This window comes from Lacerta agilis, chromosome 4 (assembly GCF_009819535.1).
Source record: "Lacerta agilis isolate rLacAgi1 chromosome 4, rLacAgi1.pri, whole genome shotgun sequence".
Taxonomy (NCBI): domain Eukaryota; kingdom Metazoa; phylum Chordata; class Lepidosauria; order Squamata; family Lacertidae; genus Lacerta; species Lacerta agilis.
The window spans coordinates 36,864,768-36,877,110 of NC_046315.1; the positions used below are offsets into that span (position 1 = coordinate 36,864,768).

A 12,343-nucleotide genomic window follows, 5' to 3' on the forward strand; every position below is an offset into this window, starting at 1 on the left:
GCATGGTGCGTGACCAAAAGGGAGCTTGCATGTTCATGCAGGCTTGGTAAGCTGTAGTTTGGCTTGCTGTTATGTTGAACAAGGCCAATATCTATGTTGAATATGGTTCCAGTGCTGTGAACTGTGGCAGCACACTAGAAAACCCAAACAGGTAGGTGCAAAGATGCTATCTGAGTATCCGGTGTCACTGCACCTAGGAATTCAGCCTGCCAAATCATTTTTAATACACTTATTTAGAACCTTTGTATACCACTTTCTGCCAAAGGTGACCTCAAAGCCACTTTGCATAAAACAGTCACACAATTTCAATGCAAATCATAAAAGGCAATAAAAACACCAGCCATAAACAATGGAAATCAATTCATCAAGAACAGTTGAGTGTGTAAAGCTCTCAAAAGGAAGCAAGCAACAGAAACTGGGTGACTGGGTGTCTTCACACATTTCTTATGCTAGGCTCTGTCCAAGAATGTCAGGTGCTGATACCAGCCCTCTTTACCACATTACTCATACTAAAATAAAATAAAAAGTTCAGGGGTAATCTCATTTTCCTACTCATATTGAAACACTGCCCCTTAATGAGGCCAAACGTAGATTCATAAAACGTTTAGGGGTATGCCTACCCCTGCGTATCCCCAGAAAAAAAGCACTGCTCATACTATTAGTTAGATTGAAAAGCTTTTACTTGGTTCTTCTGAATTACCTCAATTATGCAAAAATAAGTTCCGTTAACACTTACTGTAAGCTCTAAGCTCTCCAGACTGCAACCCTAAGCATACTCAATCAAAAGTCATTCCTGTTAGCAACAGTGGGGATGTATATCTTTAAATATGTGTCGGGTAGGATCAGGTATCAAAATAAGGCTTGGGCTCAGATCTAAGCCGTGATCCTAGCCATGATTCTGCAGGGATTGGATATCTCAGTTGAGCAGCAAATCCAGTAGGCTGAACTTCCCCCCTTCCCTGATCAAATGATGAACAGTGAATTCAACCATTCTTTCTGGATGGATGGACTGTGTGAACTTGGTTGCTGAGCCAATCCAGCCACATATCTACCTGCCCCACATCTGATGTCGCATATGGATGTGATTTGGAGGAAATAGCCTTGCAGGCAGGCCAAAATGGGCCCAGATTTGGCCCAGAGGCTGGAGGGTCATTACCCCTGACATACAATTGACTTCTATTTGAAGTTTCCATTTGGAATTAAGGTGCCAAGTCATGAAGTTTTGATGCACTGGAATCATGATTCTAAAGACATTCCTGTGGTTGGTTTCATTGGACCTACTTAAATGTGTCAGGGATCAAATTTGTAAAATTATTGTATTTTAATCCTATTGGCAGCCAAAGTTCCTTAAGCGGCATATGATGTTTCTGAGCTATGTTCTAACCATGGCTAAAAATATAGTGCCGGTTTGAAGCCTTATGCATGTTTTCCAGTTAGAAATGGGGGGAACATACTCTTTCAGTCAACAGAGGTGTTATGCTATGAAGAAATCTAAATGGGATGCCATAGGAGGCCATCATGCTGCTTGCTAATAAAACATATATAGCATTCTTCCTAGAAGTGAAGTGCAAAGCTGGGATCCCTCATGGTGAATGGACAACATACCTTAATATCCATACAGAATTTCAACCTGTCCAATAAGTCAGATATATCGCTTTCATCACTATCTTCCTCTATGAATATCATAACTTGAAATATATAGTACAATGAGATCTTACTGGCTCAGAATATTTTATAAATGGAATGTCAGGTTACTCTATTATGGCAGCTTTTTGATAGTAGAAGTTGTAGCCTGGTTGCTGCTGCTAATAGATCTACTCTGAGAAAGAGGTTGTTCCCATTTAATATACAGGTAATCGCTTAAAAATAGTAAAAATGTGTTGGAGTGGTCTCAATTGTAATTTTTCTCTAAATACTTGTGTCACTATTATTGGGACCTTTGAGACAGGATCTTCATATATACTTGATTTGGTCTACCTCTGTAGACATGTAACACTCTTTTTGTAGGATCTATGTGCAATATTATTCATTAGAAAAAATGAAATGTCTTGGTTCAGTTTATTCAGTGTGATTATTTGCAGCCACAATACAATATATTAGAACCAAGACATTAATCTGAGTGCAGATAGATGTTTCTGGATTTATTCTCCAAGGTATAAAATATGAATGGTATAATTGTTGAACAGCAAACAATTCAACTAAAAACTCTTGAAATGTTATAACTGAAACTATTTTGATGAAATATTAATCTTGGTACAGTCCCTTTATTTTGGAAAAGGATGCAATTCTTTTGTTCTCAAAACACATTATTAGAAAAGGAGAACCTTTACAGTTCAATTTCTGTCCTTATTCATGTTGTGCAAAACAATCTGGATTTTCTCATGAGAGATTAATGAACAGATGGGAGATCAGTGGCAACAACACTCGGCATCTCATCCATAAGCAATGGGCATGAATGCGATCTAATGTCATTCTTTTTGGAGATGGCTTCATCCAGATCCAGCTGTCTATCATTGATCTTCACCTCCATGCAGCCATTATAAAACACTGTTACAGGGGTTGCCTCAAGTGGAACATCTGCATTAAAAAAAATCAGCACTCTTTATTTAAATATTGATCCATGCTTCTTTTTATTTTTTGACATGTATAAATGCTAAAAGATGTATTCAGTTGTGTATTTCGTATTCCACATATAGAGACACACACATATTCAAATAAATGTAGAAATCAAACAAGAGTGAGGAATGTCACACACAGAGATTAAATAAATAAAATAACATGGAAGACAAACATTGCAGCTATTGAAAATACCCTGCATACTCCTGACATTGGGCTCCTCCAGAAAACCTGTTTATTGAGCATTCATGCTGTGCATGTACAAAGCTTGCATGGAGGTTAGACTGTTACCAATCTTTATTGAGCATTCACCCCAATTTGCTTGTTTTACACAGCTTCTCAATAATATTCTGCTCCCCCCCCCACTTTTCAATGCATGTCGCCTCTCACTTTCCTAATTGCAAAAAGTCGGGGGGGGGGGCGTTTAAAGTGGATCTGATGCACTTCCATTTTGCAAACTTAAATTTCCAGCATTAGCTTGAATCCCTTCCGCAAAACAGCGACAGTCTGGAGGTACCCATTCATAATTTGTTCATCACATTGTTTGTTTTTTTTTGTTTTTGTTATGGGTTTTGTTGTTAAGTCTCATTTTGCCACAGAAAGGCGCATGAACTTCAAGCTGGTACACTTCTCAAGGACACTAATGGGGTGGGGAGTTAATCTTATTGAAAAAGCTCCTGCTCTTTATCCAGCCATTCCAAATTTCTTTTCTTAAAACATCTCATGGTTAAACTGTAGCCACATGGCTCAAACTAGGAGGGAAACCTCCCTTAGGTGGCAATTGATGGTAGAAGAATTTCCCATTGACAAAAATGTGACTCTAGGTGATGTGCCCTTTGACTTTCTGTTGTGTTGATTTATGTACCTGGATTATTTCTTTGTGTGTGCTAATTCTTTTCATGGTCCTTGAGAACTATGAAGCACATGGTGGTTCCATGTGATTCTAATTTGCTCTTTCCCCATGACTTTTATTGCCAAGGTTTAGATCAGCATTATTTTTCTCAGCTGATCTCCCCTTTCTCAAACGAGAGGAAAACACCCACAAGGGTGACCACTGACCACTGGATAGCAAAGAGTATGAAACTTCCATACAATGTGCTGAAGGACCACACAGTTGATTCCACCCATAGCTAATCCGAACCCAAAGCTTACTTGCACCAGCTAGGTAACATTGTTTATTAATGTTACCTCAGTGAATTTCAGTTACAGTATTCACAATTTCCAGGTCGATTTTTACCCACTTTCAAGGAAGTTCACCAAATCATAATAGCAGGTAGCATTTTGGATGGCCTCTCATAAAAAGGCTTTCCTTCACACATCTCGAAATTATTAATATAGAAATAATAGGTTGCAAAATACACTAGCATAGTTACATTTTGTATGTAATTCCTCGGACTAGCCAGCAGAGGACACTTAAAGTATGCTGTAACAGCTTCATAAGATTACAGGGGTGTGGGGAACAGAAAGGAGTGGGCAGGGAAGGAGGGAAAATAGCTCCCCTAGGGTCATGTCCAAAAATAGACTTTGTGAGAGAAAGTCCTCTTCTATTAGTGTTAAACTAATGCAGTTCTAACCACTATTGCAATACCATGTTTCGCTAGAAACTATGCAACAGTGTTTTAAAAGAAACAAAAGGACAAATACAATTGTAACAAAAAAGAATTAAAGTATAACTTAATTAATTATTCTAATCAATTAAATTAATTAAAGGGAACAACACTTACCAGGAATGCCACCTAAGTAAGTATCAATAGACTTATTCATCGCTTGATCAAGAGCAGAGAGCTCCTGTTCCAAGGAGGCAAGCACAGTGTATGAATCAGCTGTAAGTTCAAGCTGCTGTCTAGTCACTCTGAGTCTCAGCAGCATTCTTCCTGAGGTACACAATCGCTTTGATTCCAACCGGGCCACAATGACATTCTCAATTGATACAATGATATCCTATGGACCAGAAACAAAAAAAAAAATGGCCTTGTTAATTGCATTTTCTTTCTTTCTTTCTGTCTTTCTTTTATCCACAAGGAAGCTTGAAGCAGCTGACGGTAGAACAGTAAAACAAATGCAGCAATATAGAAATACCACAGCCAAATATGAAAAAAAAATGTTACAACGAATCAGCAAATGCTCTAATAATGTATAAATAAAATACCCAAGGGAAAAACACACTTAATAAACAATGCACAATTCATAAATATTCAATCAATGCATCCTGACAGCAAAACCATGACAATAAACAATAAGGGGACATGTACTTTAGTGGAATATAACCCCCAGCTGAAAATATACTGAAAATATTGTGACACACCATTAGAGCAGACAAATCCACTCTAGACCCAGCAGAAGCTAAACAAAAGCCAAAGAGGAGCCCTTCTGGATCACACTAAAGGCCTATCTAGTCGAGCATCCTGCTCTCACTGCAGCCAACCAGGTGTCTATGGGAAGCCCCCTGGCGGTTTATTAACAGAATGGCCAGGTTACTCACAAGATTCTCTAACCAGGGAGGCACCCATTAATACTCTATCATCATAGGGAACTAGTCATTATACCCCAATAGACCTTTATGGCAAGCCTGATGTCTCACACCAGGTGCTTCCCTAGACAATCTGTTTATTGAGCATTCAGCCTAATTTACTTGTACAAAGCTTACACAGTGGTTAGACAAGGTTCCAGTCTTTACTGAGCATTTGTTGTGATTGTGTTTGTGGGACGGATAACAGTGAGCACTCTTTCTGATTTGTGAATGTGCTGGTTACACATTTTCCCACTAATCATTCATTCATCCTATATTTTTCAGTGCCTTCAGTGATAACTTCCCCAATTGCAAAGTCTCAGTTGTTGCTGTTTTAAAGTGAATTTGATGCACCAGGGCGAGAGAGCACTTTAACTGTGCAAACCTAAATGTACAGTGTGCACTTGAATCCCTCCCACCGGAAAAAGAGAAACTGGGAAAAAAGGAGACAGCCTTCTCCATTCTCCCAACTGGCAACATAAAGAGATGAGCTGTCTCCAGTAGTGGTTGCGACTGCAGCCCAGCCTGGAGAGTCTTCACAAGGTAACAAAGATGTACTTCAACGCCGAGGGAATCTCTGAAGTCTATTCCCTTTAGTTGTTACTTGTTTTATTTTCACACTGTAGCACAAGAGGAACCAATTGTAGCAACATTTTCAAAGAACTTCAAGCTCAGCATCATTATTTCTGATGAGGTAAAGCACCTATGCAGGACTGTAACTAACTGTACTATCAGCCAGAGAAGAGTTTGCTTTAAAGAATCAGGTCGTAAAAATTCTGCACATAGTAATCTAGCAGGTCAAGGAGAGATTTGCCACAGCAAACTTTCAAGCACGCCAGCTCCCAAGGGCATTCTGGAGTGGTGCAGCTGAGAAAGAAAAGCTTCCCCTTTGAGTCACCTCAGAGTTCACCACTCTCAGTGGAAAAGCTCCATTCACAATTCCAAAACCAGCCTAGTCATTCACAAGTCCTAACATCAGGACTGTCTCTCGAGTCTTCACCTTGCTTTAAGCCTCTGTGGGGTGGGGGTAGAGGAGGATACCGAATTTCAGTCAGATCAGATGCCATGGGAAAGGTGAGGGCTAAAATAGTATCCACACTTTCCCTCAACAAATTATCCCCCCCCCCAACTCAGCAAAAGAATCTGGCCAGCTCTGTCCACCATGCACAAATAACTACCTGTGTGCCCTTGGAGTTGGAGTCAACTATGGACAAAGCAAGAGGCACCATTTCACCAGAAACCAAGGCAAGCAGGACTCCAGTGCCTGTGGATGGCCGGATGGCCAGGGTCATGTTTATTAACCAATCTTCAGCGTTGTTCAGGCTGTTGTCTGTTTTATTTTAAACAAATAAAGCAAGAGAAAATTGTCAATTTAGCAAGCCACAAAATAATTGCTTTCTAGGCTTCTTGGAAAACTTGACTCTCTAACCGAATACTTAACACTGGGGTTTTGTCCTTCCTGAACTTCTTTGTTTAACGACCAGTATGTAATTTTCTGAGAGATCCCCCTTTTGATGGTTATAAGTCTCCCAGGAAGCCCTGACGTCTTCCCAGTGCCCTGATAAAGAACAGAATCAGAGTGTGCCAATTGCCCTGACATACTTATTCTTGGTTATTGGTCCAACTGTTTGATTGCAATGTTCACAGAAAATAGGTAGCTGTTGATCTATAGCACATCACAAGAAGCTTTCCACCCGATAATCTAGTTAGAATCACATCGTGACAACAATTTAGGCTGTCTAAATCTGAAGGACTGCCTACTTCCTTTTGTCTCCCCTGATGGTCTGGTCTAGAAATGTTTACTTATATATGTTTAAAAAAAAAAACTACGTCCCGCCTCAGGGCAAAACCCTCCCAAGCGTGCATCAAAACCATTCCACAGTAAAATTAAAACCTTGAAATATTATATTGAAACAAAAGCAATTATATAGAAAAAATAAGAATGCTGCTTCTTAAATATTTTGAAATGAAAAGGTGTCTGGAAAGGTGGTAGGGTAGGAACCACTATATATCTCCCTAGGAATGGAAATAGGGCAGGAGGCCTGTACTAAAAATGTGCGGCAATATTTCATCTGCCATACACAGAAGCAGAGCTGAGGCCTGAGAAATAACTCAAACTAAATAGAGGACACTGCTTCCTACTTTGGGAATTCTGGTACCACATCAAGCCTACCACCCACATGGTTAGATGGAGAACATTTTAATAGTTCCACTGATTGCACTGAAGGCAAAGTGAAAGACAATGCCCTCCCCTCTCTCTGCGCTGTTCCTTAAATATAGTAACTACCCCTGCTGAAAGATGTTTTCAGAGAAAGTGCAAGAATTACTTACTGTAGTTAATGTGAAACTTGGCTACTCCAGTGCCGGGATAGTAAGTTCCTTTCCCAACGCTTATTAAACAGTGTTTGCTTTCTTTCTGTTGAATGATGTCTTTTACACCAGAATTTCCCTGATTCAACAAGTTCCAGGCACGGATACACCCATCCAGGCGTGGGTTAATCTGAAGAAGAAGTTGCAGCACTGTTTGTGGCAATCCACAATGGTCCAAAAACATACCCCATATTACACTTCTGTTTCAGTGTATCTGAAGAAGTGTGCATGCACATGAAAGCTCATACCAAGAACAAACACAGTTGGTCTCTAAGGTGCTACTGAAAAGAATTTTCTATTTTGTTTCGACTATGGCAGACCAACACGGCTACCCACCTGTAACTGGACCCATATTACATGTTACAAAATGTCATCTAGACACTTTTTTTCCTTTTTTGATAAAAATGTACTATGTAAGTTTTATAAATATGCCAAATAGTATAATTTTATATGCTAACAAAATTATAATTGGTAAGTTATATGTTGTTAAATTAGAACATTGAGGTTTAATAGGAAAGTAAGCATTTTTTTCTATTTGCCCAAATATTTCACCACCAACCACAAAAATAGAGGACACGGGCTCTTTATTTCCCACAGAATTCCCACAGACTTTACATCGGTACCCGGAGTTTTCCAGATCATGTACTTAGCTGCAAAATGAATTATGTTCATAACTTACCATAAATCCAATAATGTATACTATAGTTTCACCCCACTACAAGAATTGATAAATGTCACAAGGTTTGCATGTCAGCAGAAGAAAAGAATTATAGGTGAGATAAGATAGATTCACGGATCTTTTTCTCTTATTCTTAAAATGCATAGTCACCCTGACACAGCAATTGCAATGAGCATGTGCATTGCTATTCGAGGAGGGTCTGCTTTCACCCCCATCACAGTTCAGGAAAGAAAGAAAAATCTGCTTGGGATCAAGAGTTTTTTATCCATCTCTGAAGTAAGATACAAAAGTTTTTTTTTTGGGGGGGGGGTTTCAACAGAACATGGGATATTTTATTTTATTTTATTTTATTAAAGATTTTCTTGGTTTACAAAATGTCTCTCGCATTTTTCCATGTAACATTTTTACAGTTAGACCACACAGTGAGGTTTTATCTAGCAGAAGAACTGTCAGTGCCTTTGTGGTGCAGCTCAATTTTGCTTTCTGCTTTCTTCAGAGGTGGATTTTATTTTTATTTTTATTTTTTGTCAACTGGACAGCAAACTATACAAGAGCAATGAACAATAGGACCTGAATTTTAATTTTTGGACAAGCCAATTTCTATGTAACTCTCATAAAATAAGAGCTTGCAGTATGGAGACAGCTTTCTGTGGGCTGACTGGTTCTCAAAAAGAAACTTTAATTATATGCCCATAACGCTAGATAAAAAGAACCCTCAATTTAAATTTTCCATAGGGCCAGTGTTCACACTTACAAGGTTTTTAACCTCTGTGCTGGTTCCTTTATGTGCAGTGTTCCCACACCAGGACAACTTCCATTGTGGCCACAGTTTGCTTGTATGAAAATGCAGCACAGGAGTCTAAGAACCCTTTAAATTCATTTCCTTTTTACCACTGTTACCGCAAGAGTGCAGGGGGTCCATGCATCTGGCTGTTAACCAGAAGGTATGGGGTCGACCCCACCCAGGGCAGGATTCCTGCATTGTGGGTGCTTGGACTAGATAACCCTATACAGTACAATTCTATAATGCTTGAAACTTAAAGGTGCTTCTTTTTTCTGCCCCTTGTTTTAGGGCCTTTGCAGGAGCGGTTTCAAGGATATGGAATGGCTGGGGAAACCCAGCCAGATGGACAGGGTATAAATAATAAAATTACTACTACTACTACTACTACTACTACTACTACTACTACTACTACAATGGAATTTCCTTCCTTGGAAAACTCAGCAAGCTCCTTTTCTTTCAAAATACTTGAATTTCACTGGATTTTTGGACTGTCACTAAATTTCATCCTGCTGCTACAATTTGTTCACTGTTGCTCTGGTAACTTGCATTTCGTTTCTTTTTTCTTACAGTAGCATATATTTATTATGATACACACACACACACACACACACACATATATATATATAGAGAGAGAGAGAGAGAGAGAGAGAGAGAGAGAGAGAGAGAACTGCTATAATGTGGCCAAATGGCAGGATACAAATCTTCTAAACAAATAAATCTTGCAGTAATCCCAGCACAAAACTGCTAGCACAAATGGGCCTGTTGCAGATTTGGTGTTTCCAAGCTTAGTAGCCCTATTCTAGTCCTCTCCGTTACAACCCTCAATGCACTGGACCACTTTTTCCTGCATTCCAGGATGGCTTCCCTTTTTACTGAAGTTACATGAATCTGCAGCAGTAGATACAATTGGTTGCATGCATCCTTGAATATTTGTTTCTGTTCAAAGTCTCCCCAACTTGAATGCCTTTCAAACTAATGTGTTTACTTTTTTTCTTTTCTTTTTATCTGGGGTCTGGAATTACCTGGAACTAGGAAGGCCAGACTTGTAGATTAATCTGTAATGTGGATGTGTTATGCCCTGTGTTCTAAGAATAAAACTAAATAATGAAATTCACAAATCTACCTGAAAGGATAATCTCTCACTGGCCACTCAAATGCAGTGGTACAAAGCTTCGTAACAGATCTCAGGAAATATTGTCCATGATGATGTTTTTAAAAGGGGGGGGGGAATGCATTAACTCTAATTACAATAAAGGAGATAACGCAACACCTGATGTGTGACATTAGCACTGAAAACAATTACCGGTTTAATGAGAGTGTTGTCCACTTTGCGAGGTAGTCCTGCAATATACACCTTTGTCTCCAGAAAGCCATTGGAGGGCTTAAAAAGATTTCTTGGACTATTGATGCTCATAACTGCTTCTTTTGCTATTTTTACACTGATGCTGTGCTCTAGTTCTTCCACGGAGATCTAAAGGTAAAGGAAACAGATATACTTATGTATGTTGAGAGAAGTCATCCCAAACCAACAAAGGGGATCTGTATTCAGAAAGTGTTCTGCTTTGAATGGCACAAGGAAAAGGGAGCTCAGTTTGGTTAATAATAATAATTTTAAAAAACCAGGGTGTGCGCACACAGATAGTTGTTAGATCAGATCCACATATATCCATATACAGATCCATATACAGAAGTGTTGGGTACATGGATTTCCCCGCCCCGAAGCCTTGCACATGAAACAATATCCACACAAGTGCATGTGCTTTTTAAAGGACAGGATCTCCTAGAAAGGAATTTTTCAGCTTTTCATGCCATTCTTTAGAAAATGCCAGTATGAGCTCCTCTTGTCTGAATGAAGAATAGGAACTGTCTCGAATCTTAGACTCAGAGCTCCAACGGAGTGTTCTTTTATTATGAAGACATGGAAGTATTTTGTGGACATGAAAGTATCTTGTGAAAACGACAATCTGAAGCTAGTATTGCATATTCATCAAGGGGCTTTAAGCTTCTTCTTTTATAAGCAATTCAATGTTCAGTTTCCTAACTCATGGGGGAGGGGGCTTACCATGTGCCACAAACCATCATTAATGGCTTTGCCACCGCTTGTTACTTTGGTTGCCAGTTCATTCTTGAATTGAATTTCAATCTTTCCATCACGCAGTGCAAGCAAAAACCATTCAGTGTTGTCGTGGGACTCGGCATACAGTATAACACCCTCATTATCGTAAGTCCGGAAATCAAATTCTGCAGAAAATCTGGGTTGAGGTTAGGAAGGGGGAGAATGAAGTATGACTGATAAAGAAACTGGATCTGTACTTTTAAGAACTTTGTAACAGAATGACAATACAATTAATAAGTGGTGCTGATAGGAGAGCTGCACACTGCTATTCAATAGGACTAAATGTGCATTCATACTGCTATCTACTTAAATGTGCATTCATATTGATATGCACTTACCTTGTAACTTCTGGCAATCTGAACCTTAAATACAAAACAGGGATCCCTGAAAATTGCTCTGCCAGATAAAGCAATTCATAATACTTTTCAAGATTCAGGGCGAGACAATCCTGTACAACCTAGACATAACAGGAAACGAAATGTTACATTATAGTTTGATCAAGTGAGTCCACTTTTCTGTTCTAAGCCAGTTTTTGTAATTTATTCCTAATCAATAGGATGAATTCAAGCAACTACCCCCTCCCCAACTATCTCCATGTACGTTGGTTCTTGCAGTCACCATGCAGTGAGGAGATTTTACACATAAGCAATAACATTGATTATACTGGAATGATCTTTAATTTAACTGGTTCCTGGTACTGAATTTCCCATACGTTAGATTTGGAAACTGTTTCCACCCACTAAAGGGGAGACTGTTAATAATCCTGGCCAGATTAACAAAGACTTCTGTTTATTCTGCCTAGTATTAAAAAATAAACCTATGAAGCTGAAATATTCTAGGGCAATATTTACTCGGAAGATAAATGGCCTGCTTGCCAGTTCCATTATCTTCAGGGAATGGAATCACACCCCAGGTTGCCTAATCATTAAATCACAGTTAACTACCACTCACTAGGTTCTCTTAAGTATGTTCAAGCACAATAGCAACCTTTGATCTGTGAACTATTTAAGCCCCACTACATTGAACTGCGTCAAAGCTTGTTTTAAGTGGTAGCTGTCTGAATACATTTCAACATGCCCGGCCTTGCCAAAGAAGTATAAAGGAAGCTATTCATAGAGGAATGTTTTCATTGAAATCGTGCACAGCCTCATGGTTTCCTCAGCAAGAAGTGTGCATGTTAAACTGCTTTGCCCACTTACTACACCTCTTATGAATTTTTAGCTTGCTGCAAGAGAATTAAATTATTTTTGAAAAAGTGGAGCCACATGT

General features: G+C 39.1%; 1 protein-coding gene across 1 annotated transcript in view; it reads right to left on the reverse strand.

Annotated features, from left to right (window-relative positions):
* Positions 1-2,039: 2,039 nt before the first annotated feature.
* Positions 2,040-12,343, reverse strand: part of PROS1 (protein S) — a 34,772-nt gene continuing 24,468 nt past the window's right edge. The window contains exons 9-15 of the mRNA XM_033146738.1: positions 11,413-11,531; positions 11,021-11,210; positions 10,262-10,429; positions 7,457-7,625; positions 6,304-6,455; positions 4,341-4,557; positions 2,040-2,577 (exon numbers count right to left, since the gene is read on the reverse strand). Of these exons, the coding sequence (XP_033002629.1) occupies positions 2,390-2,577; positions 4,341-4,557; positions 6,304-6,455; positions 7,457-7,625; positions 10,262-10,429; positions 11,021-11,210; positions 11,413-11,531 (1,203 nt within the window). The 3' untranslated portion in view covers positions 2,040-2,389. The remainder of the gene's footprint in view (positions 2,578-4,340; positions 4,558-6,303; positions 6,456-7,456; positions 7,626-10,261; positions 10,430-11,020; positions 11,211-11,412; positions 11,532-12,343) is intronic.